The sequence below is a fragment of the Dreissena polymorpha genome, chromosome 10 (assembly GCF_020536995.1).
Source record: "Dreissena polymorpha isolate Duluth1 chromosome 10, UMN_Dpol_1.0, whole genome shotgun sequence".
In the NCBI taxonomy this organism is placed as follows: Eukaryota; Metazoa; Mollusca; class Bivalvia; order Myida; family Dreissenidae; genus Dreissena; species Dreissena polymorpha.
In genome coordinates, this window is record NC_068364.1 from 20,672,975 (window position 1) to 20,700,188 (window position 27,214).

General features: G+C 36.1%; 1 protein-coding gene across 2 annotated transcripts; it reads right to left on the minus strand.

The window, feature by feature from the left end:
- Positions 1-3,147: 3,147 nt before the first annotated feature.
- On the minus strand, positions 3,148-22,978 carry LOC127847245 (polyadenylate-binding protein 4-like). Of its 2 annotated transcripts, none has more exons than XM_052379036.1 (12): positions 22,441-22,978; positions 17,425-17,618; positions 15,262-15,377; positions 14,444-14,603; positions 14,237-14,311; positions 13,364-13,480; positions 12,032-12,148; positions 6,982-7,185; positions 6,451-6,619; positions 5,901-6,166; positions 5,203-5,427; positions 3,148-4,290 (listed from the first exon to the last, which is right to left on the minus strand). In XM_052379036.1, exons 1-12 carry the CDS (start codon positions 22,637-22,639, stop codon positions 4,198-4,200), a joined length of 1,935 nt encoding a protein of 644 aa, XP_052234996.1. In that variant the 5' UTR covers positions 22,640-22,978; the 3' UTR covers positions 3,148-4,197. The 2 variants fall into 2 exon arrangements, with proteins under 2 accessions (XP_052234996.1, XP_052234995.1); XM_052379035.1 differs by having other exon boundaries at positions 5,901-6,169.
- Positions 22,979-27,214: the final 4,236 nt, after the last annotated feature.

Genomic DNA, 27,214 nt, shown 5'->3' on the forward strand with positions numbered 1-27,214 from the left:
ACTGTCCTTGTTCCATCAGCTGATACTATTGTGTTAATGTTTTTCACATAATAATTTAAAAATCTTCGTGTTCGCTTTTGTCGGGCTTCTTCTGTCATTGTTGCCCAGAAGCTGATGTCGGTCTTGTGGTGCTGGTATTTTTCTGCCAATCTGTAAATTCCTGTGTCGCGAATGGCCCTTACTCGTTTCTCCTGTTCACCTTTGACGATGTTGTACAGCGTGTATTAATAAATCGTGGTAAATCTTGTTGTCACCACTGTGTTGCATTTTTCAGACATTATTTGCACTTTCAAAATTGTTGTTTGTCCAACACTTTGCAAGTTTTCCTCGTCTAGTCGGTTTGATCACGTGTTCAATGAGTAAATGTTGAAGTTTTGTTTCGAAGTAATTGAGAAATGTTCGTTTCTTTGTTTCCACTCAATCAATGTCCGACTATGTAAATAGTTCATTAATGGCAAGTACTTGAGTTTCTTATACAAAACACGTCTTGTCGAGACGTCCTCAAATATTTGTTTGAATACACGGGTAATTATGCTAGATACACTTGAAGCGTCTCCTTTGAAAAATAATTAACGTTTTAATGAGTTGATATTTATGACAGATTTAAATATTTTGACAGATTTAAAAATTAACATTCCGAATTTGATGACACGATATTTAAATATTGAAATTTCGCCCAAGCTTGTTTGATATATTGAAATCTAGCCTAGTCCAGATACGATTTATTTTAGTTTCATCAATATGAATTAGATATACAAAATCAATAATCTTATTAACAAATGATATGACGTTTGAATATGGCATGTATGGTATAGATTAAATATATTCTATTACCTTTGTTAAAATTATCGTGTACACTCTTCATAAACTCTGTGAAAAACAAATAAATCTTAATGCATTTATATCAGTAAATACATGTACAATGTATAAGTATTGTTCTGTATTCAATTGACTTGTGTCCAATTTGACAGTATATTGAAGTTTTACGGATACAATTGAAGATTATTCAATGATCATTTAACCACTAACCAGTAGACCTTAATGAATGTTGCGTCTATTGGCGGACATTACAGTTAATGTCTGAAATAATAGCAGTTTCGCGGTCATTCAATCTTTTTATCCATAAATTTAATATATTATTAAAGTTGATGTTTATTAACAAGATATTTTAACGTGATTGCGTTGTTTGATGACACATATGTATAATGTACTTGAACAAATACCGACCACATTTGCGGATAATAAGACGATTTGTATCAGTTGGGTTTCATATGCTTTAATCTGTAGACAATTACGACAATTATCATTAGCTAGGCGTGAAAACATGACAAGCATGCTACCAATTGCGTGATCATAATCAAGTAATTACAAATATGTTATACAGAAATCTTCCACTTATATTATTTTATCCAATTAAAAAAAACGATGGTTAGCGAAAAAAAGCACAAACTAAAACAATGTCATATTGTGACCAAAAAAAGAATACTTCTACGCTGACGTATATACGCTCGCCCCTTTCCGTTACTCGTTTCGTACGGCATTCAAAAATATTGTAAAGTTAAATCATTTCTTGATGGATTTGAATGAAATTAAAATATAAACACAATGTTAGGTACTGTTAATGAAAATACCAATAAATGTTTTTTTAAACATTGAAAATAAATCAATTTAGGCCCTTTCCGAACACCGAAAGCTCTTTCCGTGGAAAGGGGCCCTTTCCGCTATTCAGTCATACCCAGGATATGTTTGTTGCCTCGTAGGAATTTCGGAAAGAAGCGACGATTTTCCGTCAGTTATCGTTAATGTCCGTGCCATCGGCTAGCCAATCAGAAATTAATCAATAAAATACCGGGCAAAATCGGTACCGAGCACAAAGACGATGGAACTTTGACAAATATATTAATTTGGTTCTCCGTTGATCGTGCTTTCAAACGATTTTAACCCTTATTCCCCCCTCCTAAAAAATATCTAATCTGATATTGATCTCAAAATCCACAATGGTCGGCTGAAATCCGGATTTCCGGGATAATCCGGAAAATTGACACCACTGGTATTAGCCAATATAATTCCAGGTAGTTTATTGTGATTTGTGCGTATTAGCCAATATAATTCCAGGTAGTTTATTGTGATTTTTGTGTATTAGCCAATATAATTTCAGACAGATTGTTGTGATTTGTGCGTATTAGCCAATATAATTCCAGGAAGTTTATTGTGATTTGTCCGTATAAGCCAAAAAAATTCCAGGCATTTTATTGTGATTTGTGCGTTTTAGCCAATATCATTCCACAGGCAGTTTGCGATTTGTGCGTATTAGCCAATATAATTCCAGGTTGTTTGTGATTTGTTCCTATAAGCCAATATAATTCCAGGTAATTTATTGTGCATATTAGCCAATAGAATTCCAGGCAGTTTATTGTGATTTGTGTGTATTAGCCAATATCATTCCAGGTAGTTTATTGTGCGTATTAGCCAATATAATTCCAGGTAGTTTATTGTTATTTGTGTGTACATGTATTTGCCAATATAATTCCATGTAGTTTGTGATTGATGCGTATTAGCCAATATAATTCCAGGTAGTTAATTGTGCGCATTAGCAAATATAATTCTATGTAGTTTATTGTGCGTATTAGCCAATATAAAACAAGATAGTTTGTGATTTGTGCGCATTAACCAATATAATTCAAGGTAGTTTATTGTGCATATTAGCAAATATAATTCCAGGTAGTTTATTGTGCGTATTAGCCAATATAATTCCAGATAGTTTGATTTGTGCGTATTAGCATCAATAAAATTTATTGCTTCTGAAATGAGTTCAATGAGAATCCAGAACATTAGTTTCTGCTCAACTCAAAAGCTGATATTAGAGTATCCATTCAGCCAAGTATTTAGTATGTCTGTCAGCACACTAGCAATCTCGCATCTCGGCTTGAAGAACATGCAAACATTCCTCCTCAAACCGAAGAAAGCTTTCATGAACACAACTGAGCAAGATTGCCGAACTCATCTCAACAATTGATTACAACACAATAGTCAGAATATGGACTTTCTTTTCATATTTCGTGATATTCAAATCAGGTCAAGTAGCATTTTACATGTATGCCAACTTCTAAACTTTACAAGGTAAACCATAAGCAAAACAACACAGCGTAACCATTGAACTTTTATTGTATTTTCTAAAGTATTTAAACAGTATTTTCCCCAAAAAATAAAAAAAATCAGAAACGTTGTAAACAAAGTTTGTCGATAGCATCACTTTCCCAAATATAATAAAAAAACTATCAGTAAACATTTGTTCACATCTTTAACATTGACCCCTCTTCTCAAGTAACTTATTGTGACTTAAACATACTTAACACAACATTAACATTTAAAAATACTGCAGTTACATTTTAACAAGGTTTTCAGTTACATACCAGTTTGGTTAGAGTTCACATTTAAAATATTTTACTCTTTTTTTTGCATTTTTACTCTTTTTTAAAAATAATAACAAGGAAAGTGATCGTTAACGAGATTTTGTTTACAAACATTTTTCAAAGCTTGGATTTTTTTGGTTGTATATTTTTGAACACTTGCTTCATGTTGTTATTTTTACGCAACTTTTTAAAATGATGATAATCATGCAGCAACAATTGTTCAAAAATATTCACACGATTTTAACTATGCATATTCAATAACGCGAATGGTGGTAAACATAATTTTACATGTCATTCAACATTCCCTACTGCAAATCTATCCATGTCAACATTTGTTCATGACAATCACTTAACCAAAATGTCTTTCAAACACTTTGAATGCAATGAAATGTAAAGTCAAGACAAGCAAATTAACCGTCACTGATAACAAATTGCAACAAATTTCATTCAAAACGCCGCAACATTTACAGGTTACAATAAATGTGAAAGTCATTAATGCAAAATGAATATTTAACAAAACGTGACTTTAAAACTTTTATCTGTATCCAGTTGTGTCCTTTAATGATAAAATGTTCAATAAGTTTTTATTGCTGTTCGTTTATTGAAACAAATATATGCCGACGCCCTGTTGTTGTTTTGCGTATATACATTTTTTTTCTACTTTTCACTGGAGTGATGTTAACATTTCCATATTTTAGATACAAGTTTAATAAAACCCATTTCAACTCATATCTCTGTTTAGCTGGCGAGGTGTAGAACACAGCTCTTGGGACACAACTATCAGCTACTCCTTCTTGATGGCAGCGTTGCTGGCCGCCTGATTGGCTGCGGCCTCCTTGGCCTGATGGGCCTGTAACACTGCAACGGCTTCCTCCACCTGAAAACAGCAATGCAGCAGGGATTTAAAAACCCATCTCCACTGGGGGATCACAGGTTGAATGCTCACTGTGGAAGCTTTCTAATGATCTCTCCAATGACAGCAAGTACTGGTTCTAACCAGGAAACAGACACGAGTATTTCAATAAGCATTAGGCTTAAATGCAATTTAGTTAAAATAAATAAGTTTAATCTTTACAACCAAAGGCATCCATGGTTGGGGTTACACACAGCTATGCAACAACTTGACACTTAAAGAGGCTTTGGAAACCACTCTGGAGAGTGACGGAAAATTTCCAAACATCCATTGCTAGGCCGAGTTCACCAAATCTCATAAATGTGACTATTGTTTTTGGGGTAAAATATTCTTGTCAATTTGTGGAGAAAAGGAGTAGCAGTCACAGCCAATATACCCAATGTTAACATTAAGCCATCACAACCCTAACACTAGGGTATGTTCACCACAAGAAAAAATCACAACCCAAACACTAGGTGATGTTAATACAATATTTAGCCATTACAACCCTAGGTGATGTTTACAACATTTAGCCATCAAAACCCTTGGTGGTGTCTACAACATTTAGCCATCACAACCCTAGGTGATGATTAAAACATTTAGCCATCACAACCCTAACACTAGAAGATGTTTACTACAATAAGAAATCACAACCCAAAACTTTGATTTGTAACATATTTAAATCTTAAAAGGGTTGTTCTTTTTGGTATTATATTTATGTGCTTTTACTGTTAGTGTAATAGACTTTAACATTAAAAAAATGCACATGAGACATTCTCAACTCCGTTTAGTAATAACATCACAAAATAGCACAGATATTCTCAACCCAGCTCAGTTATTGCGCAAATAGACATTCTTGACTCAGTTTGTTTTTTTCCCCTGAAAATGTTACCCTACCTTGGCCTTCAGTGACTCCGTAGACTCAAGCATGTGCAGGAGCTCAGAGTTGTCAATCTCCAGCAACATGCCGGTGATTTTACCCGCGAGATCGGGGTGCATGCGCGCGATGAGTGGGAACAGTCGCTCTCCAAGCATCTGCTTCTGCTCCTGGGGTGGGGCAGCGGCCAGCATCGAGGCCGTGAGGGCGTCCTGGCCAGGCACGTGGATGGCCTGGCTGGGTTGCTGGGCAATGAGAAACACAAAACATGGTTAACATACTTGCATTAACAAAACCTGCAACTGTAAAAAACTTTTTAACATATATGTTAAGAACTATTTACTGAGCAATTTTGGCATTTAAAAAGAAGGAAATATCTGAACAAGAGAAAAATCACATGTCTGAGAGTAGTATTGTTTGTTTATTGGAATTTTATGTCAGTTTTCAACAGTATTTCAGTCATATGATGGCAGTCAACTTTTACACGATACCTGTATTCTAGGTTAAACTGATATACCATTATCAAGGAGACATATTGTGCAAGTAATTGACAATTGCATTCCATAAAATAAAGGTAAGGGGAGAAGACTGTTGAAATAAATTATAAAAAGACCATGTAAATAAAGCACTCCACCAATTTGATAATCCTCAAGTATGATCATACCAAGATATAATGCACTCCACCAATTTGATGACGAAACCTGCAGTCTAATCTTACCTGAGGTCTGCTGCCGGCTGGGTACTGGTTGAAGCCCGGTCTGGCACCCTGGGGCATGGTGGGTGCTCCCTGCTGGGGCCGCCCAGGCATCGTGCTCTGGGGCATGGCCATTCCTGGGCGAGCCTGCGCAGTTGACTGGCCAATGATTGGTCGAGCATTCATAGAGGTGGGTCTCACAGCCTGCTGGGAGCCAGGGGCTGGCTGGTTGGTGGCAGCCATTGGACGTGGCTGACGGGCCGTTGTGTTAGCTCCCATTTGTTGGTAACCTGCTGAAGGAGAAAATCACTTTTTAACCTTTGTCTTTAAAAAAAACAAAAAAATAAACAAGACTGATTACCCATCTAATTTGCATTCAAAATATTTATGCAGGCAATGTTTTCTAAGTTTATTTTTTGTAAGCAATCAGCAAAAGTTGTTTAACATTAAATTATCCTTTCTTACACTTTAACTGTTAACTGAATATTTAATTGATGACTGCACAGGCTTCTCTGGGACGACACGTGCATTAGGTCATGTGATCCCAGAACAAGGCTCATATTACAAGACTTACTGGCTCCGGCGGGTGCTGCGGGTCTGACATTTGGCCAGCGGGGTCCAGCCCTCATCTGAGGCATCTGCGGTGCAGCAAAGAAGTTGCTACGGGCTGCACTGGGGTTGATGGTTGGCACAAAGTAGCCTGCGCCACCGCCTGGCTGGAATACCTGACCCATCTGCTGAGACTGAAATGGGAGTGCAAAATGTCAAAACCCATTCTGGGTGTAATGTTTGCCACTACCCTTGAAATTGTTGGAACAACATCATAATTTTATCATCCATTTTGCAAAATTCTTGCAAATTATCAACACAATTCACATCTGCTGATTCTACCTTATGATAAACAACTCGTTCAGTCAAGTCAATTTAGTATGTACTTCTATTAATTGTAATAATTAAAATATTGAAATCTCAGCCTAGAAAAGGGCTTCTGGTGAAGTTTGACCACTTTAACAGGCTGACCAGTCTTTTGATACTTCTTAAAAAAAGACACATCATTGACAATAAAACATATTAAAGGATCACTCAGCCTGTGCTTGGCCCCTACCTGCATCCTCATGCTGGCAAGCCTCTGTATGTACTGTGAGGCGAGGTGAGCCTTGCGATCCTCCTTGCGCTGGGCCAGCGCCACGTACAAGGGCTTGGCCACGATAATACGACCATTCATCTCTGTGACTGCCTTGGTGGCCTCCTCGGGCGAGCTGAAGCACACGAAGCCAAACCCCTTCGAACGACCAGCCTCCACCATCACCTGCAAGGCAACATAGGAGAATGGAAATTGAGCCCGGTGTTCACAAAACATGCTATTGACAATGAAAATCAAGGTACCTCCAAAACCAAATTTTTAGCGACATCTGTTAACTAAAGTGGCCGTGAACATTGATTTTTATGATTTTTATTTTATATGACTTGATATGGAGATGCCAAAATTGTTGTCAGTTTGTTGACATCTATTTTAAATGGTAAATTTTTTATTTTGCAAACAAAAAATTAGAAAATCAAAGACAAAACAAGGGCTGTTTGTAAAACATGCATGCCCCCCCATATGGGCTCTCAGTTGTAGTGACAGCCATTTTGTAAATATGGTTTTTGTCACTGTGACCTTGACCTTTGACCTAGTTACCTGAAAATCAATAGGGGTCATCTGCCAGTCATGATCAATGTACCTATGAAGTTTCATGATCCTAGGCGTAAGCGTTCTTGAATTATCATCCGGAAACCATTTTACTATTTCGGGTCACAGTGACCTTGACCTTTGACCTAGTGACCTCAAAATCAATAGGGGTCATCTGCGAGTCATGATCAATGTACCTATGAAGTTTCATTATCCTAGGCCTAAGCGTTCTTGAGTTATCATCCGGAAACCTACTGGTGGACGGACCGACAGACCGACCGACATGTGCAAAGCAATATACCCCCTCTCCTTCGAAGGGGGACATAAAAAGAAGAAATTAATTATTAAATACAATAGAAAGCAAATCAGAATGTTTCTTTAATAAGGCATCGATTTTAGAGACACCTTCAGTTAGTAAATTAGTCTTCCCCTTTACACTTTCATTAAAATTTTATTAACATATCCAGTAAAGACTTAATCAACATACCCAACACAGATTTTACGAACAGATCAAGTACAGTTAAGATTGTTAATAATAGTTCGACATTAGAAAGGAGCAAACCCTTTTGAAATGTTGATACAACAGACCAATCTTGTTTTATAGTAAAAATATGGCAAACTATACAAGGATAAAAACACTCTAAATGTAGTATAAGGAACAATTACTTCTAAAACAGTAATGCTTGTTTCCTCTATAATATGCATTTAGAGAGTAATTTCAGCAATACATTTTAGGAGATAAAATACCTAAATTTCTGAACAAGTTCGTTTCATATAAGGCATAAAATATCACAGTTATCCCTCAAAGTTGATGACCCCTACAGTATAGAGTGTATGGATCAATAGATCTGAAAGAACTGTGTCATTCTACCCAAACTGGGAGGAGTTAAAGCCATACAGACTCACTCCGGGGTTGTTGGGCAATATGAAAACAATCAAACACTCAGTGATTATTTTACCTGCGAGTTCTGCATCCTGGACTCACAAAAACCTCTGGGGATGCAAAGTTTCTAATTATGTGAGTCCCAAAAATGCATTGAAATTTCATAAAAAAATAAAATATCATTTAATATTTGGACTCATTCTTTCAATTCAGGGACTCATAGATTTGCAAGTTATCGAGTCCAGGACTCAGATGAGAAAATTTGTAAAAATATCACTGAACACTCCATTATATGTAGAAACATTATAAAAACTACCTACAGTAAACACTTAACTCTGCTGAACAATTTGTTTAATCTTTCATTAAATTGCCATTATATAATTTGTATTCATGCTTAGTACACACAAAATAGATAGTATTAATATGGAACTAATAAACCTAAGCTAAAAGCACAACACAATTTAAACTCGTAACAAAGAATATATTTTACAACTGGTAAAACCATATTCCAATTTGTCAACCTAACCAATCAAGTAATCACAAAGCAAATGTTATAAGGTTGCAGGATCATGTGACTTCGAGGGATTCACAGTCGAACGTTAATCTCTAAATGGATGTAAACACACCAGTAATTGCCGCTTTTTTTCTAATAACTAAGATATGGCACAAACTGCAAAAAAAAACTGTCTTCTGTGGCAGTGCTAAAGATTTTTTGAAAATGTATTTCAATAACTTGAGATATTTGCGATAAAGTTCTTAACAAGGAATGTGTCAGTTCTCCACAGAGACAAGCCACTCTATGACTGGTCCAGTGTGGAGGCAGCTGGCACAGCCACGCTGGCGCGTGATTATTTACTATACCCAACCTGGGAGGAGTCCGACCCACTATCGGCCTCCAGGGTTGTTGGGGGGATGAAACAATAAAACTAAGTCATATTAAGAAAGTAAAAGATACTGGTAATATTAATTCTAAACCATGTCTAATAAGCACTTTAAAAACCCTGTTTTATTCTTGAAACAAATGCAGAGCATGACTTTAGTTGCACTTCTATACAGTAAATGTGATCCCAAAAGCTCACCATGACCACATTGTGCTCAGATGAGCTTAACAAAATGCCACTATCACAGGGTTCGACATTAACTTTTTTACAGCCAGACCATCGGACCAGCTCCTCTTAAAATGTACTAGCCCGAATCTGATGTCTACTAGACCATAAATGACATAGCAAATAAACACAATTGTGTCGTGTAACTGTTTAATCAGGTTTAATCAGTAAACAAGGGCTGTTTGTAAAACATGCATGCCCCCCTATATGGGCTATAAGTTGTAGTAGCAGTCATTGTGTGAATACGTTTTTTGTCACTGTGAACGGTGGTGGTGGTGGTAGTGGTGTAGTAGTAGTAGTAGTAGTAGTAGTAGTAGTAGTAGTAGTAGTAGTAGTAGCAGTAGTAGTAGAAGTAGTAATAGTAGACATGGTAGAATAAGTGGTGGTGGTGGTGGTGGTGTAGTAGTAGTAGTAGCCGAAGTAGTAATAGTAGTAGTAGTAGTAGTAGTAGTAGAAGTAGTAGTAGTAGTAGTAGTAGTAGAAGTAGTAGTAGTAGTAGAAGTAGTAGTAGCAGTAGCAGCAGCAGTAGCAGCATTACAATACCAATACTTAAGAATGATCAAATGGGAAAAGGTAACCTAGCACTGGCAGTAAATATGGGGCTCATTTACAGGTCAGATTTGAAATCTCTGCTGTAAAATGAGATTTTGAATGAATTAAAGGGAGGCAAATCTGTAATAAAAAGAACATGCATAAACCGTAGTTGTTTGAACCATGCTAAATCCTTAAAATGCCCATTTCCAGTAACTGTGACCTTCACCTGTGACCTTTGACCTAGTGACCTCAAAATCAATAGGGGTCATCTGCGAGTCATGATCAATGTACCTATGAAGTTTCATGATCCTAGCCCCAAGCATTCTTGAGTTATCATCCGGAAACCACCTGGTGGACGGACGAACCGACCGACCGACATGAGCAAAGCAATATACCCCCTCTTCTTCAAAGGGGGGCATAATAATTAGCGAACACAAGAAAGTTATTTTGATGCACAGAGTAAAAAACAAGGGCTGTTTGTAAAACATGCATGCCCCCCATATGGGCTGTCCGTTGTAGTGGCAGCCATTGTGTGAATACTATTTTTGTCACTGTGACCTTGACCTTTGACCTAGTGACCTGAAAATCAATAGGGGTCATCTGCGAGTCACGATCAATGTACCTATGAAGTGTCATGATCCTAGGCAAAAGCGTTCTTGAGTTATCATCCAAAAATCATTTTACTATTTCGGGTCACTGTGACCTTGACCTTTGACCTTGTGACCTCAAAATCAATAGGAGTCATCTGCGAGTCATGATCAATCTACCTATGAAATTTCATGATCCTAGGCGTATGCGTTCTTGACTTATCATCCAAAAACCATTTTACTATTTCGGGTCACCTTGACCTTTGACCTAGTGACCTCAAAATCAATAGGAGTCATCTGCGAATCATTATCGATCTACCCATGAAGTTTCATGATCCTAGGCGTATGCGTTCTTGAGTTATCATCCGGAAACCATTTTACTATTTCGGGTCACCGTGACCTTGACCTAGTGACCACAAAATCAATAAGGGTCATCTGCGAGTCATGATCAATCTACCCATGAAGTTTCATGATCCTAGCCCCAAGTGTTCTTGAGTTATCATCCGGAAACCATCATTTTACTATTTCGGGTCACCTTGTCCTTGACCTTGTGACCTCAAAATCAATAGGGGTCATCTGCGAGTCATTATCAATCTACCCATGAAGTTTCATGATCCTAGGCATCTTCGAAGGGGGGCATAATAAAATAAAACTATTTAACAACATAAATTGTTTGGTATAATTTCACTATTATCACCAGTTACTCAAATGATGTCTGTATAGCAGGTGACATTTATTCAGCGTCATCAAATTCTGGCCTCCTTGACCACTGTGCTCCATGCAACCACAGCTCCAAGGCCCTTTTTCCAACGTAATTTGTGTCAGTTTTACCGTCGGATTCTTCTTTATTAACTTATTTGTCGGACGAAAATCCAATCTTGAACAAAGCCATTCTTTAAATTACATTCTCTCGTCTGCAACGCCAAAATGTTAACATTGATGATACCGATTTTTGATAGAAGTCATAAAAACATGATGTAAAGTTCTAAGACACTGCAGAAAATCATTAATATTAATGACAACTTGACCAATGAAAACAAGCAATTTCTGCGGGAAGCTCTCCTTCGCGTCTAAAAATAGCGATGAATCATGTGAATGCTCCGCGTTTATTTATATATGCTTGTTATGTTCTGATGTAAATAACGGATATGAGAGTTATTTTTGCACATTAAGAGAAAAAGGTTTTCGGTTAGTTATAGTTATATGAATCAGTATAGATTTTTTACGTACGACCAGTCGGACAAGCTAGCCCACAGTTTTACTAGCCCGACCACCGATCTTACTAGACAATGTCTGTCGGACGTGCCTTAGTGTCGAACCCTGTATCATAGAACATAAACTGCAACATTGACTGTATTGGACCCAATTCTCACCTTTGCGCTGGTGATGGTACCAAACTGGGAGAACTCTTTTCTCAGTCTCTCATCGTCTATGGTGTCGTCCAAGTTCTTCACGTACAGGTTCACACCCTGGTATCTGTTCATGCGCTCCTACAAAAAATTGTAACATTGAATAAAGTTAATCCTCTTCATGAAGTCCTGAACTTCTCCAGGCGCTTATTTCTCGTATTTCTTGGGCCTATTTTTAACAGGTTCAGCGTAGGCTCTCTTTTTCCATATTTGAACAAAGTATGCACATATTTAATTTCATATATTTAACAGGTTTTAATAAAACACGATTTTGTACAGCGCTATAATTTCTTAAAATAGTACTTTGAATAATTGAAATAAGCGAGCCGACTAAAGCCAGGGCTTGACACTTAACTTTTTTACCTACTGACCAAAAGGACAGCCAGCTTTCAGAAGATTTCAAGTGGTCCGAAAATTTCAATGTTATTTTACCTATATTTTAACTTACTTTTCGGACTATCCACAATGCATTGTGCACTTATAAAAAAAACTATACTATCTACTAAACTATCACTTATCTTTTTCATATTTTCGCTATACTTCAAGCTTCTCTTCATTAGTTTTAGGTTTTTTATGCGGAGGTACTTTTAAGTTTTTTAGGAGGAGGTTCAACCACCCCCGGAATGAAATTCCACATCGCGAAAACTTTTAATCTTGAAAATACGCACGTTTACTCTCCCACAATATCAAAACATTATTCAGCGCTTCGAATTTGATGTTAATTTGTTTATCAATCACGGCACAGTCCGGAGACATTTGCGGAAAACATTTGCGGATCACAAATCGATTTCTTGATCCGACAACATTTTTCTGTCATCTAGAAAAAATGTAATTTCCAATATGTTGCTATTTTTATCCCGGTCTCGAGGTGGTCCATAAAATAATGATGAAATTATCAGTTAATTATGAACATATAAAGTTGTTTTATTGCTGAAAACAGCTTTCCACCAGTATTTCACAATAAGCTGGCCAGGATTGTTCACTGGTCCAAGGGATCAACCAAATTTTTAGTTTCACTGGTCCTCCCTTTTTTTACTGACCCTGGGTCAATGGACCACCGTTAAGTGTCGAGCCCTGAAAGCCATATATATCCAAATCCAGGCTCAAGGTTTTTCTAGAAAAGCTAGCTCTTTCAATAAAACATGGGTTAACATCATACACTGGAACCATGTATTAAATGAACAAGATGCCAAAATTCCAAATATCCCACCACCACAATTACTCATAAAAGACGATAATTAGGCATTAACAGTAACCCACTATACATAATACAGCAAAATTGCTCTACAGCATTACCTGCTTGATGCGATCAAATTTGTCTTTTAGTTCAGCCTGACGCTCAGTCCTCTTCTGGGCCCGGCCCACATAAAGCAGTTTTCCATCCACCTCTTTGTTGTTCATCTCTGTTACAGCCTGAAATCAGCCACAAGATTGCAGGTGATTGTCCGTCTTGTTAAGGGGGAAGGGGTAGTTTTCCAATTTGGGGGAAATGTTTGAATATGGAAGCAGTTCTTATTCTGCGAACATGGCGCAAGAAGCTGAAATTCATTGAAAGTTGCATACCCACATTTGACCCAGGTTCAAACATGGTCTGGATAATGTCAAGATACTGATAGACAAGACAGAGCTGAGCATGTTTCATCAAGATTACTGATTACGTCATACAAGTGGCAGAGATTACAACAGATTTTGAAAACTAGCAGTCAAATCGTTTTCAGAGGTAAAAATTTCAAGAGTAAGTTTGCTTGTGCATATTTGAAAAATAGTCTGCAAAGGTTGTTTTCCAAATAACCATGTGAGATACAATTCAAACAAGAAATTGAATGATGCAAAATGTATTTTGGAAATAACTTCTTGGTTACATACGCATCAAAATGATTTCAAGGTATTTTTTAAGCTCTAGTCAAGTGAGAAAAGTAAAAAATGCTTGCATCAAAAATCAAGATCCTGCTTCAATTGAAATCTCTGAAGTGGTTACACATATTATCTAGGATTTGACCAAGTGACCTAGTTATAGGACATTTAATTCAGAGTTTTCCTTTACAACGCATGCCAAAATACATCCAGTTACCACAATTGCTCCCCATATGCACTTCCAGCTCACTGAGTCAGGTAAACTTACAACAATAGCAAGAGGTCAGGGGTTCTTAATAACCAAATCCATCTTACCAACTCTGCAGCCTCTGGTTCTTCATAGGACACAAATCCAAAGCCACGCCTCTTGCCATCATAGCCAATCATGACCTGAATGAAACAGAATTTGTCCTATGAATGATTTGAAGTTACATTTAACAGACATACAACAAATGCAACAACAAAACGGCTTTAATTTACTGAGAATCACAAACAGGAGATATTATCACACTACCACCATACCTTTGCACTGATGATTTTCCCATAAGTCTCAAACCAGGCCTTCAGTTTTTCGTCATCAACATCTTCGCTGAAGTTCTTGATGTAGACGTTGTTGAACTTCTTCATCTTGTCTCCCATCTGTTCAAGACGTTCGCGGCGATTCATAAACCGACCAACAAAGCTGCAGTAAAAACATCAATTATATTCAATATATTACACAAACTCTACTAGCCACTTTTTAATATTGTTAAAATGTTACGATTTTAAAATGTATCATTTTTCAAATTCAGTACAGGGATTTAAATAAGCATAAGCGCAAAAGCCATTGGCCCCTAAAATATGTAATAATGTTCTATACTTATTTTTTTAGAGCAAACATCTGTCTTCTTTACAAAAACTATTTAAAGGCTATTAAAGTCAAATGTTAGTTTGTATCCTGTAGTATGATTTTGATCCAAGAAAAAATAGAAGGAAGTAAAGGTACATTTTTCATTCACTTATTGACTTATTGACTTATGCCTTTACAAATATTTACATAAGCTAATTGAACAAGAGCTGTCTCCATAGTGACATATGCCCCTGATAAACGCTTTGATAGAAGTTGTGAGCATTTTTCGAAATCTAATTGTGGACAAGGTCAAGGGGAAAATTTGTGTGCGTATGAAAAGGCCTTGTCCATATACACATGCATGCCAAATATGAATGTTATATCTAAAGCGGCATAGAAGTTATGAGCATTTTTCGAAACCTGAACGCAAAGTCTGATGGACGGCAGACGGACAGTGCGATCACTATATGCCCTCCTTCGAGGGGCGCATAAAAACGAGCAATATACGTACACTTTTTTCTGGTTGAGCAACATGCCATTGACTTTCTCAATGGCATTTCTGGCAGCCTCCTCTGTCTCAAAGTGCACAAAACCATAGCCTCTGGAGCCCTGCTCATCTGAAACGATCTGAAAAACAAAACAAGTAGCTGTAAACATAAAAGTGGAAATTCAAACTTAGTTATAATTTATATGAAAGTTTTCAAACAAATATGTACAATGGTTAAGTCTTAAAAACAAATATTGTTTCCATAAAAGATAGTAACATCTGATAGTAACATGGCATCATATTAAAATCATTCTAATCTGCTTAAGAAAACACAAAGTGTTCAATTATACAGCGTTTTTTTTCCTTCTTTAACTTATACCGGGGAACGGTACCTTTCCCAAAGCCTACCGGTAGCTTCCCAATTTTAGAACCGGACCTTTCCCAATCTCCATATCTACCCATCCCAACGATCCTAGGTACCGTTCCCAATCGACAGTGCCTTTCATTTTCACTGAAAATATCTTTTAAAATCGCCGAGCCTTTCATTGTCGGTCTTTTATTTTCGCAGAAATTCGTACCGTAGAAAGGTAAACAATTGTCAAACTCAAAGGGACGCAACTCTAACGGTCGTGTAAAATGTGAATGGTTCACATACTCGCGACTAATAGTGATTGATTTTTCCCGCCAAAAAGTTTTTTCCCGCGAAAGACCAGTCTTCACTACATGTAGCCAAGGAAAGATAATAACAAATCTTAAATTGGAAAGAATGAGTCATAATTCTAAATATTATCGAAAAAAGATCAAGAGAGAAGAAAATACTTCACCGGGGGTTCGCACTCTAACAGACTTCTTTCGTCCCTCGACGACAGGGCCGGAAAAACCTTCGACGAGCGCAACCGAGATTGTAGGTAAGGACTCGCCCCATTAACGACTCGCCCCTTGTTTTATACTGATTCGCCCCACATCCATAACGACTCGCCCCATTATAAATCATTCGGTATGATTTTTTTTGTAATTTGTTAATAGCCTAGTTTCTTTAATTCAATTCTCGTTCGTGTTCATGCTTTATTTCGATTTTTGTGTGTGTTTAAAGTAGGTTAAAACGAAACATTCAAAAAGTGGGTGGGGCACCTTACACCTCCCAAGATTTTGATTATATATAACTATACTTGCTGATTGTTAGTGATAAAATTAATTTAAGAAAATTTTATGGTACCAAGTTAGTTCAAATTATGCCATTTGGGTCAAACTATACCCTGACCCTAGGGTCACAAAATTGAACATTATATAAAGCTTATATCTTGCTTATTTTGTGAAAACTTTTTAAATATTCTTGTCCTTAACTCTAGTTATATAATTAAAGCATTCCACTCTACAACTCATATTGGTTATGTTTGGCTATTTTCACTGTCTATAATCATTAATGTAATGTTATTAAAAGATTTCAAACCAGTCCAAGTTCCATTGTTGTTATTCTTGTTCTGTTTTTTAAGTTTTTAATTTCACTCGCATAAAACATTGCAGAAGGCTCTTGTTATGTAATGTAAGTATCCTCTGATTTGTCTGTTGTGTACATTGTCTGCAAATGTAAACAATGACTGGCTGTTAATAGAGTTTGAGAAGTTGCTTTGAGTTAAATGTAACTTTGTGCCTGACTGTGAGGAGAGATATGTTTGACTTTGATCTGATTATCACCCATTTGGAATTTTACATATAATTTGATAATTCATTATTATTATTATTTTAAAACGTTAATTGATATTACTAAATATGTTTTCACAAAAAAGGACTGTCCAGGGCTTGTGAGCCTTCTAAGAGCTTAAATAAAAGTATTAATATTATTTTTTATGCAACCTCAGTGATTATGCCTATCACTAGAAGATTTTTTTTCCATTGACAGGCACATTCCTACTGAAGTGGCAATAAAACAATTTTCACATGACATGATTGTAAACATATCATTTTCTGTTAAAACCTAGAGCTTAAGATGCTTTGTGATGCAGAATGAAGCCACTAATGGTAGAGAAGATGCATTTTAAAGATTCCCAATTCATTGATTTCGCGACTCGAAAAATTCCCAATTTTAAGTTTTCACGACTCGAAAAATTCCCAATTGTAGGGGTACAGGTAGCTTTCCCCTTTGGGGAAAAAAAACGCTGATTATAATTCATCAATACACAAACATGCCTTGCATGATAGGATGTTTCCGAATGCAGAGAATGTGTCATAAAGCGTCTTGTTGTCAATGCACTTGTCCAGATTCTTGATGAAAACATTACCAACTCCAGACTTTCTGAGAGAGGGGTCTCGCTGTGACCACATGATTCTGATTGGGCGACCTTTGATTGTGTCGAAGTTCATGGTATCTAATGCTCTTTCAGCTAAAACATTTAAATTATATAATTATTGTAAAGTAAAGACAATATTTCAATTAAGCAAATACAAAAGAGATAAAATTCAGTACTTTTTTACTCACAGAATAACACAACAGGATCAGACAGCAGGATGATGATACACTGTAACTCCAATATAAAGCGCTCCGTTATAACGCTGAATCCAATATAACGCGGGGGGTGCTTGGATCCCATTTTTTCTCCAACCTTCCATTTGATTTCTTATTCAAATCCGTATTATGCAACTTCATGTATTTTCAGACAATTCAAAGATGGCGGCAATCACATGTTGATTGCTTTATTCAACCGTCCGTTGAACTGATTATAATCGCCTCGAGGTTAAACAAAACCGACAGCTAATTGGTGTTAATCTGTTGTGTAATGTCAATAAAGGTGTGAAAAACTCGCGTGTCAGTGTTTACTACATGTATTCCTCGTCAGAGCGGTTCAGTGCGATAATTTCCATAAGTTAAGTGCAAGCGGGATAGTTATACAATTAAAGTAATTCAAAACGATTAAAACATTCTTACTTTGATATGGTTGCAGTTTGACTATTGACCTTATCGCAACATCCGGGCACTTGCGTCGGTTAGAGTTACATGCCCCTTGACGACGGTGAAAACAAAAGCGCTGTCGCCATTTTATTTGCATTGAAATATTTAACACTGCTCGCAATTTTCTTAAGTTAAGGCACATCTTCGCGACCATTTTTTAGAATAGAAATACCCAGAAATAGAAATTCTTTCATAATAAATTAAATTTAATGAACGAACACAAATAAGGATGAAAACAAACAACCAATTAATTTTAAATATATGCAACATATAGTAGCTGATATGAACCTCTATATTTGTTACCTTATTACCGTGTTACGTATTAAATAAATTCTCATGATAAATGTTATTGTTTTTATTTAATTCACACCAATTTCGACACTTTTTGTTTCCGCATGTTAGGTATTTGAATGCCCCTTTCTTCATCACAAACCGATTATCTCGTTATGATCGGATACTGTCCAGACAAAGATAACACGGTGTCATAAAGCCAGCTGGGGACCTATACTTGGGGCTCTGCATAAACCACATGTGGTCATTAAACACAATTTATGATACCTCTATGTCATCTCTTGTCATACTGAGCAGTCATTTAAGCCAAAATTTTAATGCCGAAATAATTTAATATACAGTTGCTTTATAAAACACGTAGACACCTTAAATAAACATTTAATTAAATTAAATGCAATATTTTTCATTTGATTGTTTGCATCAGTCTTAAAATCGTGTAAGCTTTTGTATTCTGGTGTTTAATTGCCCCTTTGTTTTGCATAATCCAAATATCTCGTTTTGATCAAATATTGTCCAAACTTAACTGACAAAAAGGTTTCATTTAACACACTGGGTGGTCCAGACAGTGTCATTTAACACGATAGATGCCACCATGTCTCCTCTTTCTGGTAGTATTAAGCAGTCATTTGGATGAATAATTAACGCCGATGTACTTAACAGTTGCTTAAATTTAATGTGACATATGGTCAAATATAAAGTCATGTCCAATTTAGATAATCAGAAATTTACACCGTAAAGATACTAGCCCGATTAATTTATTAAAGTATTTAGCATTCTAATAATTATAAAATTTACGTAAAAAAACAAGTAACGTATTTAGCGTGTATCAGTTAATTAAAAAGACGTCATTCCGTATTAAGATTTAATGTTACGACAATAAACGATCGACATCATGAAAAAGAAATTACGTTTGACAGCAACGGGGGTAAATAATGTTTGAAAAACAAATATTTATACAGATATATGTGTGTTAATTTTAATATTTGTCACTCGTTCTCATTACAATGAACACAACTAAGGCTTTCAGTAAGTCATGTACCAGATGTCCCTACGTATTTTACAGCTTCACATTAGCATGATAAATTGACTTAGTAGAAATATAATTATAATGTTCGAAGATGAATGAACCCTGAAAAGAACGACAATACTCATTACATCAACATCTACCAGGATACTCCCATTATTACAGAATAAACAAATTTACACGGTGTCTCAGTCAGGGGTGGCGAAATCAAATGTCCGAGTTGCCCGAGTCGTACATTTGCTTGTCTGGGCAACTGATTTTTTTCAATTAAGTTGTCCGTGGACAACAAGTTTTTTAAAAGTCGCGTCCAGGTATACAAAAATACATTGTATTAAAGACGTAATCAAAAGTTTTACAAAACCGGATGTTGACACGCGATTACATTGTCAGTGCTATTTTCGGAGCAATCAAGCTAAAATACCAATCTCTTGCACGACGGTCACATTACATTCACCTCTGTGTTGGGCTCAGAACGGACTTTTGTTATGAAAGCGTCTCTTTCATGTCATGATCATTCCAAGCGTTCATCATTGAGGTTACAGTATACTAAACAATCTCTTGCACGACGGTTACATTGCATTAACTGCATTAAAGAAAACCATCTCATACCATGATATCTTATATCAGTCTTAATTAATTATTATAAAATTAATATGTTTTTTATGTTAAGAAACCAACATACATAAATACGTCGAAACAATGCCTAACGTCACTCAATAAAAAATATGTACAATTGTTTACATTTGTAAAGTGCGTGGAATGATTACATCTGTGTAAATGGGCAATAAAATATTTCCAAAGAGTTGCATTAAAACTCACAAGTTTTTGCACAATTTATCGTACATTTAAAAGTCATATTTCTTTATTAAATGCATGCGATCTTAAATATCCACACAATTATTCATTGTATGCGTTTGTTCGGTTTTAGCTATTTGGTAGACAAAATGCGTGCTGAGCCTTATGCAGAGTTGTATGTGAGAGCAAGGAACGACAACTCTGCATGGAGATTGCTAAAATACTTACGTGCACTCTCCTGCGCAGTGATCTCCCTGTTTCTATAGGAGACCGGGAGCATGCCGCATTTTCAACATTCGGCCCGACTGTTAGACAGTGTACAGACTGGTTTCTTTACTTATACAATCAGACGGAAATAAAAAGTATCAAACTAAGATAATCAAAACACGGTCTACCTTGTTATATAAGACGACTATAACGGTAAAGAAGAAACTTTTTTTAATCTTCAACAACCGAGCAGAAACCCGAAGCTTTGAGCAGCCCACCTCCCAAAAAAAACTAAGAAAGATTATGATAAAAAATATGATCTAAGTAAACGCACCAGAACTTTTCAAGAAACTTGGCTCAGAGATTTTCAATGGTTACCAGTTGATGATAATCAAATTGCTACCAGTAGCGGTGCAGAGCCTCAGTCTCATGAGGTCCACATATTGGACTAGTTTAATTTGTTAAGATTACGATGTACTTATGTTCAACACATCTTTTAATAACACTAGCTTCGCAAGATTTAAAGTTTGAGAAAGTCTTTATATTGTTTATAATATACTGCTATAATGAATGTACCATTGAAATACAATTATAAACAAAACAAGCAAATCATACTCATTTTGATATATTCCACATTATTTAACATGAATCAATAAATGCGTTTATAATTTATATAAACATTAACGGACAAATGTAGTTCAGCAACGGACAAGTTAAATTTCCTAAATGGTTGTCCGTGGACAAGTATAGTTTTTTGAGATTTCGCCACCCCTGTCAGTGAGAAAGTTAATCATGAATGTCGCCGTACGCGATCATCGGCCACTTGGTCGGGTCATTTTTCCAACATCCAGCTTGCAATTTGTACGGACATTCATTAAGTCCAATTAGTTTTATTTTCTGATCATATCGGGCTTTCGAAGTGCAATCTAACCCTTCATAATAGTCAAAAGACATTTTAAACACCAATTACAGGACATTTAATTACATATCGACTTCCCAATAGGAATGCAATTAACGAAATATCAGCAGAGGTGCTCAATCAGCGTAGTAAATCGACCGTATCTAGGGCGTTGTTTTCACCGTCGCTAAGGGACTGCCTCTTTTGTGACGTCATCGCGATAAGGTCAATATTAAATGAGTGGCTGTGAAATATACTGCCCACTGTATAAAACAACTTTTTCTGTCATTTCATTATCATTCTAGTATTATGTCATTTAATCTTTCAGTTCGTGTATAAGAAATTAAATAATGCAGACGATTTATTTACATGCGAACGCAGTGTACCGGTAATTGTTAACAGAGTTTCACTTTCATTTTCGCGCGGTATCAGAAAGTCCCCGGGAAACACGTTTTTGCATATAAATCGCAATAAAACAATTTTTTGTACATGAATCGTATTGCATTCAATCTAAATTTAAAGTCGCTCGTCCAATGAAAGCTCTGCCCCATAATGCACTGTACTCTTAACACTTCTGAAAATGGCATATATGCGTACGGTTGTGTTTACGAATTTCTTAAACATATATCATCATTAATTTTCAAGATTATTATTTTTCAGGTGATGTAGTTGCAATTTTATTGGATTATCAGATAAACGTGCACCTAAGAAAAGCGGTATGTATACTGTTATCGATACGATTCGGTTTATATGCATGTATTTGCGTCAACACAGAATGGCAATATACATGATCTATATTATAGGCTATTCTATACCTGTTTTTTTATAGCGCCCTGCAGTAAATGAGCTAAAAACTTATAACGCGGATCCGTTATAACGCTGTTTCGCGGCTTGGACCCCATTGACCGCGTTATATTGGAGTTACAGTGTAGATCAGTTAAGTAAAATAAAAGACTTGCAGCAAGTGATGGGAGACGGTGAGATTTTTGTTAAAAAGTCATATTTCTGTTAAAAATGGCCATAAAATGACATAAAACTCACCATCAGCAGGCTGTTGGAAGTTCACATACGCGTATCCCAGCGATCGCCTGGTGATCATGTCGCGGCATACACGGATTGACAAGACAGGTCCGGCGGTTGAGAATTTCTCAAACAACATGGCTTCTGTCACGTCTGGGTGTAGGTCTCCCACGTACAGGGACGCCATAGGGTAGCTCTGTGGTCCTCCTGCGGTCTGCATGTTGTTGATTTTGTTGTTTCGATCGGTTCACAAATTAAGATGATCAAACGCTGACCTGTTTTTGTACTGTATCCCTTTTCTTCCTCGAGTATTTGCTCAACAATATGGCGTTCGGTTTTTTACGTTTCTCAAGTCGTTAACTTTGCTTGACTAAACCTACCGTTTCGCGATTTTTTTACGATTTTAAAAGTTTTACAGATTTTTTTGGTATTTTTTTGTTATATTTTGTGATTTTTATACACGTTTTTTCGCAATTTTTGTGTTGATGTTGCTTCTAAACAACGACAACACGTGTAAAATCGGCGGCGCGATCGAGAAGAGGGACCGGATCACTGCCTTCGCTTGCTTTATATCCCAATAATATTTTGTATTCTTCCGCTAAAGAAAGAAGTTACCATAGTTATGTGTTACAACGTACCTCGATATAATTCTCTACGCACATTCAATTATAATATGAATAAAGTTATTGAAATAATTTATGTTCAAAGCGGTGTTTTACTAAATACTTTAGTAACATTTATTTTCCAGAAAATTAAGAAAATAGTTCCCAGATATTCGGGCAATTGTCGATTTATGTTATCATTCATGATGTATGAACACCGCCAAATAATTTAATTACAATGTTAAAAAATCGAAAACATTATAATTTCGATGCCTTTCGTATTTAAGGACCTGAAAGTTTATATAGTGTGAATTGCCATTTTATAAATTTCACGGGGCCAATCGAGCATCTATTTGCATTCGGTTTGGTTTTTGCACGTTTTGCACGTTTCTAATGAAAGACATTGTTTTTAGTGAGGTAAGCTTCCATTTTCAAGGAGGAAAAAAGTGATTCGCAGGAACCTATATAAACTGCATTTTAATATAGCCATGCATAAAGGGCAATGCCAGGTTAATATTGACGATATATAGAACTCAAATTTCTTATAAACAAACATATGAGCCGCGTTTTGAGAAAACTGGGCTTAATGCATGTGCGTAAAGTGTCGTCCCAGATTAGCCTGTGAAGTTCGCACAGGCTAATCAGGGACGACACTTTCCGTTTGTATGGTATTTTTAGTTTCAAGGTAGTCCCTCCTTACCGTAAGTTTAGGCGGAAAGTGTTGCCCCTTATTAGCCTTTACGGATAGCACAGGCTAATCTGGGATGACACTTTACGCACATGCATTAAGCCCAGTTTTCTCAGTACAAGGCTCATATATACCAATTATATTATCAAAATAACTTTGATTTGTATGTAAATGTATCAAGGCAATGTATAGCATTAAGATCTACCAATAACTTATCATAACGGACTTAATTTGTAAAATCATAAGGAAAAGCTAGTATGGTACAAGGGAATGACAGCATCGTTTGGAACATCTCTTTTGACGACTCGACACAATAAACACTATATATGCAAAAACGTTCATACATTGGAGAAATTCGATTAAGAAAATATAAGAAAAATGTAAGCTTGGCAATTGTTGTTTTATAAAAAAAATCTTGTCAGTGCGGCTATTTAAATAATAACTGCGTCTAAAATCAGGTAATTCTATTGTGTGTGTTTTTCTTCACAAACTAATCCCAATAAACGCGTATTAACACGAAAACATACTGCGGAAAAACAACAACAGAATTATCATAGCGATTAGTTTAACGTCGAATACAATGAAGTACAGAAGTATAATAGTCCTAATTGAAATTAACGATTTAATTTTACGCACGCAAAAAAAAACAATTCAAGAGAAATGCCCTTGGGCCATGCCTCTGGTCATTTCCGTGTTTCGGTTAGTGTCATAAACGCGTATAGATTTCGAGAATTTGACAGTTTTTGACAATATAAATGGAGAATAAATATTAAATCGGTACAGCGTATAGAAAACTGATAAATATCTAAACAAGATGAAACGTAACCGCTGATTACATCACGTAGATACAATACTCAATAGGATTAAAATCGTGTCAAGACATCAACACGGAAGCCACGTGCATTGTATTAGTTGCAAACACATATGGTCGAACGTGTATGCATATGCGTTCTTTTATTAACTCGCGTGAGTACTGGTTATCGGTTTAATAATGATTAATGCAGAATTAATATCAACAGTGAACTAATTATTACTTTACTACCGGGTTTTCTTCGGATGAATTTTTTCTATCAAATCGTTCCCCCGTCGGTCCGCAAAACCGGATCCTGCTATTTTTTAAAGCATACATAATGTTTACCTTGGTGAATTGGATATATGTAGTAAATATATAATGAGGACGACCTGTGGATTATGCACGACCTTTTGTCACAAGAGATCAAATGCCACACTGTAAACAATATTGTTGTTACTCAAAAAGTACATAAGATATTACCTTAAAACTTTTTTTTACATAAATTGGGTAATACGCTTGCTAATTTGTGTGTATATCAATGATTCATTCGAAGTTTCGTCCGTCCGACAGATATTCTGTACTCAATTGACTTACTGACCTGAAAAGTATATGATAAAGTCGTGCAAGTTGGTATACTAGCATTGATGACACTATTACACAGTCAGCAAGGATACATGGGACCTTCATATGCCCAAATACAAGCTCTCATAATGGCCCTATACGAGAAATCCAAGTGAGCCATATTGGATTTTGCAAACTGTATTTGTTTGTGTTCCCGATGGGTTACGATATGGGTGATTATTAGGTCCCATTAAGAACCCAATGTGGGTTCTTTATGCGGTACCCATATGGCTCCTAGGTATTGGCTTCTTTATTGGTAATGTAATGCAAACCTATATGGGGTAAACCAAGATTTAGCAAACTGTTTTTGTGTGGTTTCCATATGGATAGAGATGTTGCTAATAACTAGATGTCAGACGGCAACGTGTCGGTATCAGGAATGACATTCATATTGTGATTACATATATAATAAAAATGGTTGTGACATCGACAAAATGGCATTTCGCCTTAGACTTCCTCTCATAAGGGTGAGCATGCGATATCCCGGTATGTTATTTTTAACCACGGACTCTAGATACGCTCCGTGTTTTAACGTACCGTTTAAAGGGGCCTTTTCACAGATTTTGGAATGTATTGAAGTTTGTCATTAAATGCTTTTTATTGTTTAATGTAAACATTCGATATAAAAAGCACCAGTAAAAAAAGAATAAAATTTAAAAAAAGTCACCCTCAAGTGGGCTCGAACCACTGACCCTTGGTGTAAAAGCCTAACGCGTAGACCACCGGCCATCCGTGCTCATGCAATATGCAGTATTTTCTACTGTATATATAAAGCAATCTGCGTAGTTTCACAAAATAAAACGACAACAACAGAACTCTCCAAATTATTCAATCGTTTCGCGTTGCAACGCTTTATAATTTTCAGGTTTTTAAATCGTCACAAGATGCATATAATGGATATATTAGAGCATGGTAAATTTTCAGTTTTACTGTTTCCTCACAAATATCTTAACTAAAACGAAAATTTGCGAATCTGAAACAAATGTTTTTTATTTTGTCAATTTACCAAAACGTGAAAAGGCCCCTTTAAATAAGAAAGGTTCAGTCTGCAAAAGTGCACAGGAAAACGTCTCGATTTGTTTACTGTAAGTTCAATTGTTCATACAGTATAAAGTAAAAAATCGAGAATTTTCCCTGTGCAAAAGTGTATCTTGTAAGTATTTGAAAATTGACCTTAACTTCTTTCTTAATAACCTTTGAGGTAGGGACACATCACAGGTGGTTAGCGTGTGGCTTTGATATTAATTAGTGAAAACATCATTTTGAATGATAAATAATCATATTATAACGAAAAATTAACTTTTCTGAAGAAAAAAAATCACTATCAAATATATATTTAACAAGGTATGCAACTCAAAATCAGCCCAAAACGGGGTGCATCGCTTTGAACAGCCATATCTTCATCAATTGCGCAGCGATTTTCACGATCTCGGTCTTATTCAACGCAGAAATAAATTCCCTTTCTGGAAATGTATATGTCTTGCAATATTTTTACAAATACTGGGTCAACTTTTAAGAAATAACACGATACACAACAATCATGACCCAGTTGACAGTGATCATGCAGTCTTTATGAATGAAATCTCCAGTTGTAAAGACACACCTCCGCATTGGACCAATGAAATCACTCGTATGTTTAAAATGTCAGTTAGTTGAAATGTATGTAAACAAAGGTTTCAAATGGCGCTGGACAGTTAGTCTTGATGCATACTGTAACTACAAGAACGGTAATAATGTTTTTCATACGTTTTATTGAATTATGGTATCGAACTATATAAACTTTGTAGGGAAGTTGCCCTTTACTCCGTGAAGATTTCAGTCTTGAGCAGATTGACAGACGGACAGACAGACGGACGGACAGTTTATTCAGACTTATACAACAGTACATGCCTTCATACTTACATATGCACAATATTTTCTGTCACCTGAATCGGTATAACAACATCACATTATATAACATTTAGTAATGATTTTAGAATATAAATACAATGTAACACAATCAATTTCAAGAGAAAAATGTTTATTCGAGGCGGTAATGAAAATGTATTACACAGTATTATTTAGGATCGCATTTCTTATAAAATAAACAAC

Bases quoted from the DNA above. Each gene is read 5' to 3' on its own strand.
- LOC127847245 (XM_052379035.1), bottom strand. From the start codon at position 22,639: ATGCAGACCGCAGGAGGACCACAGAGCTACCCTATGGCGTCCCTGTAC. The intron at 15,378-17,424 runs GCATGTTTGTGT...TTTGTTTTTCAG, and splicing joins GAAACATCCTATCATGCAAG to ATCGTTTCAGATGAGCAGGG. The intron at 14,312-14,443 runs GTATGGTGGTAG...TGTTTCATTCAG, and splicing joins GGAAAATCATCAGTGCAAAG to GTCATGATTGGCTATGATGG.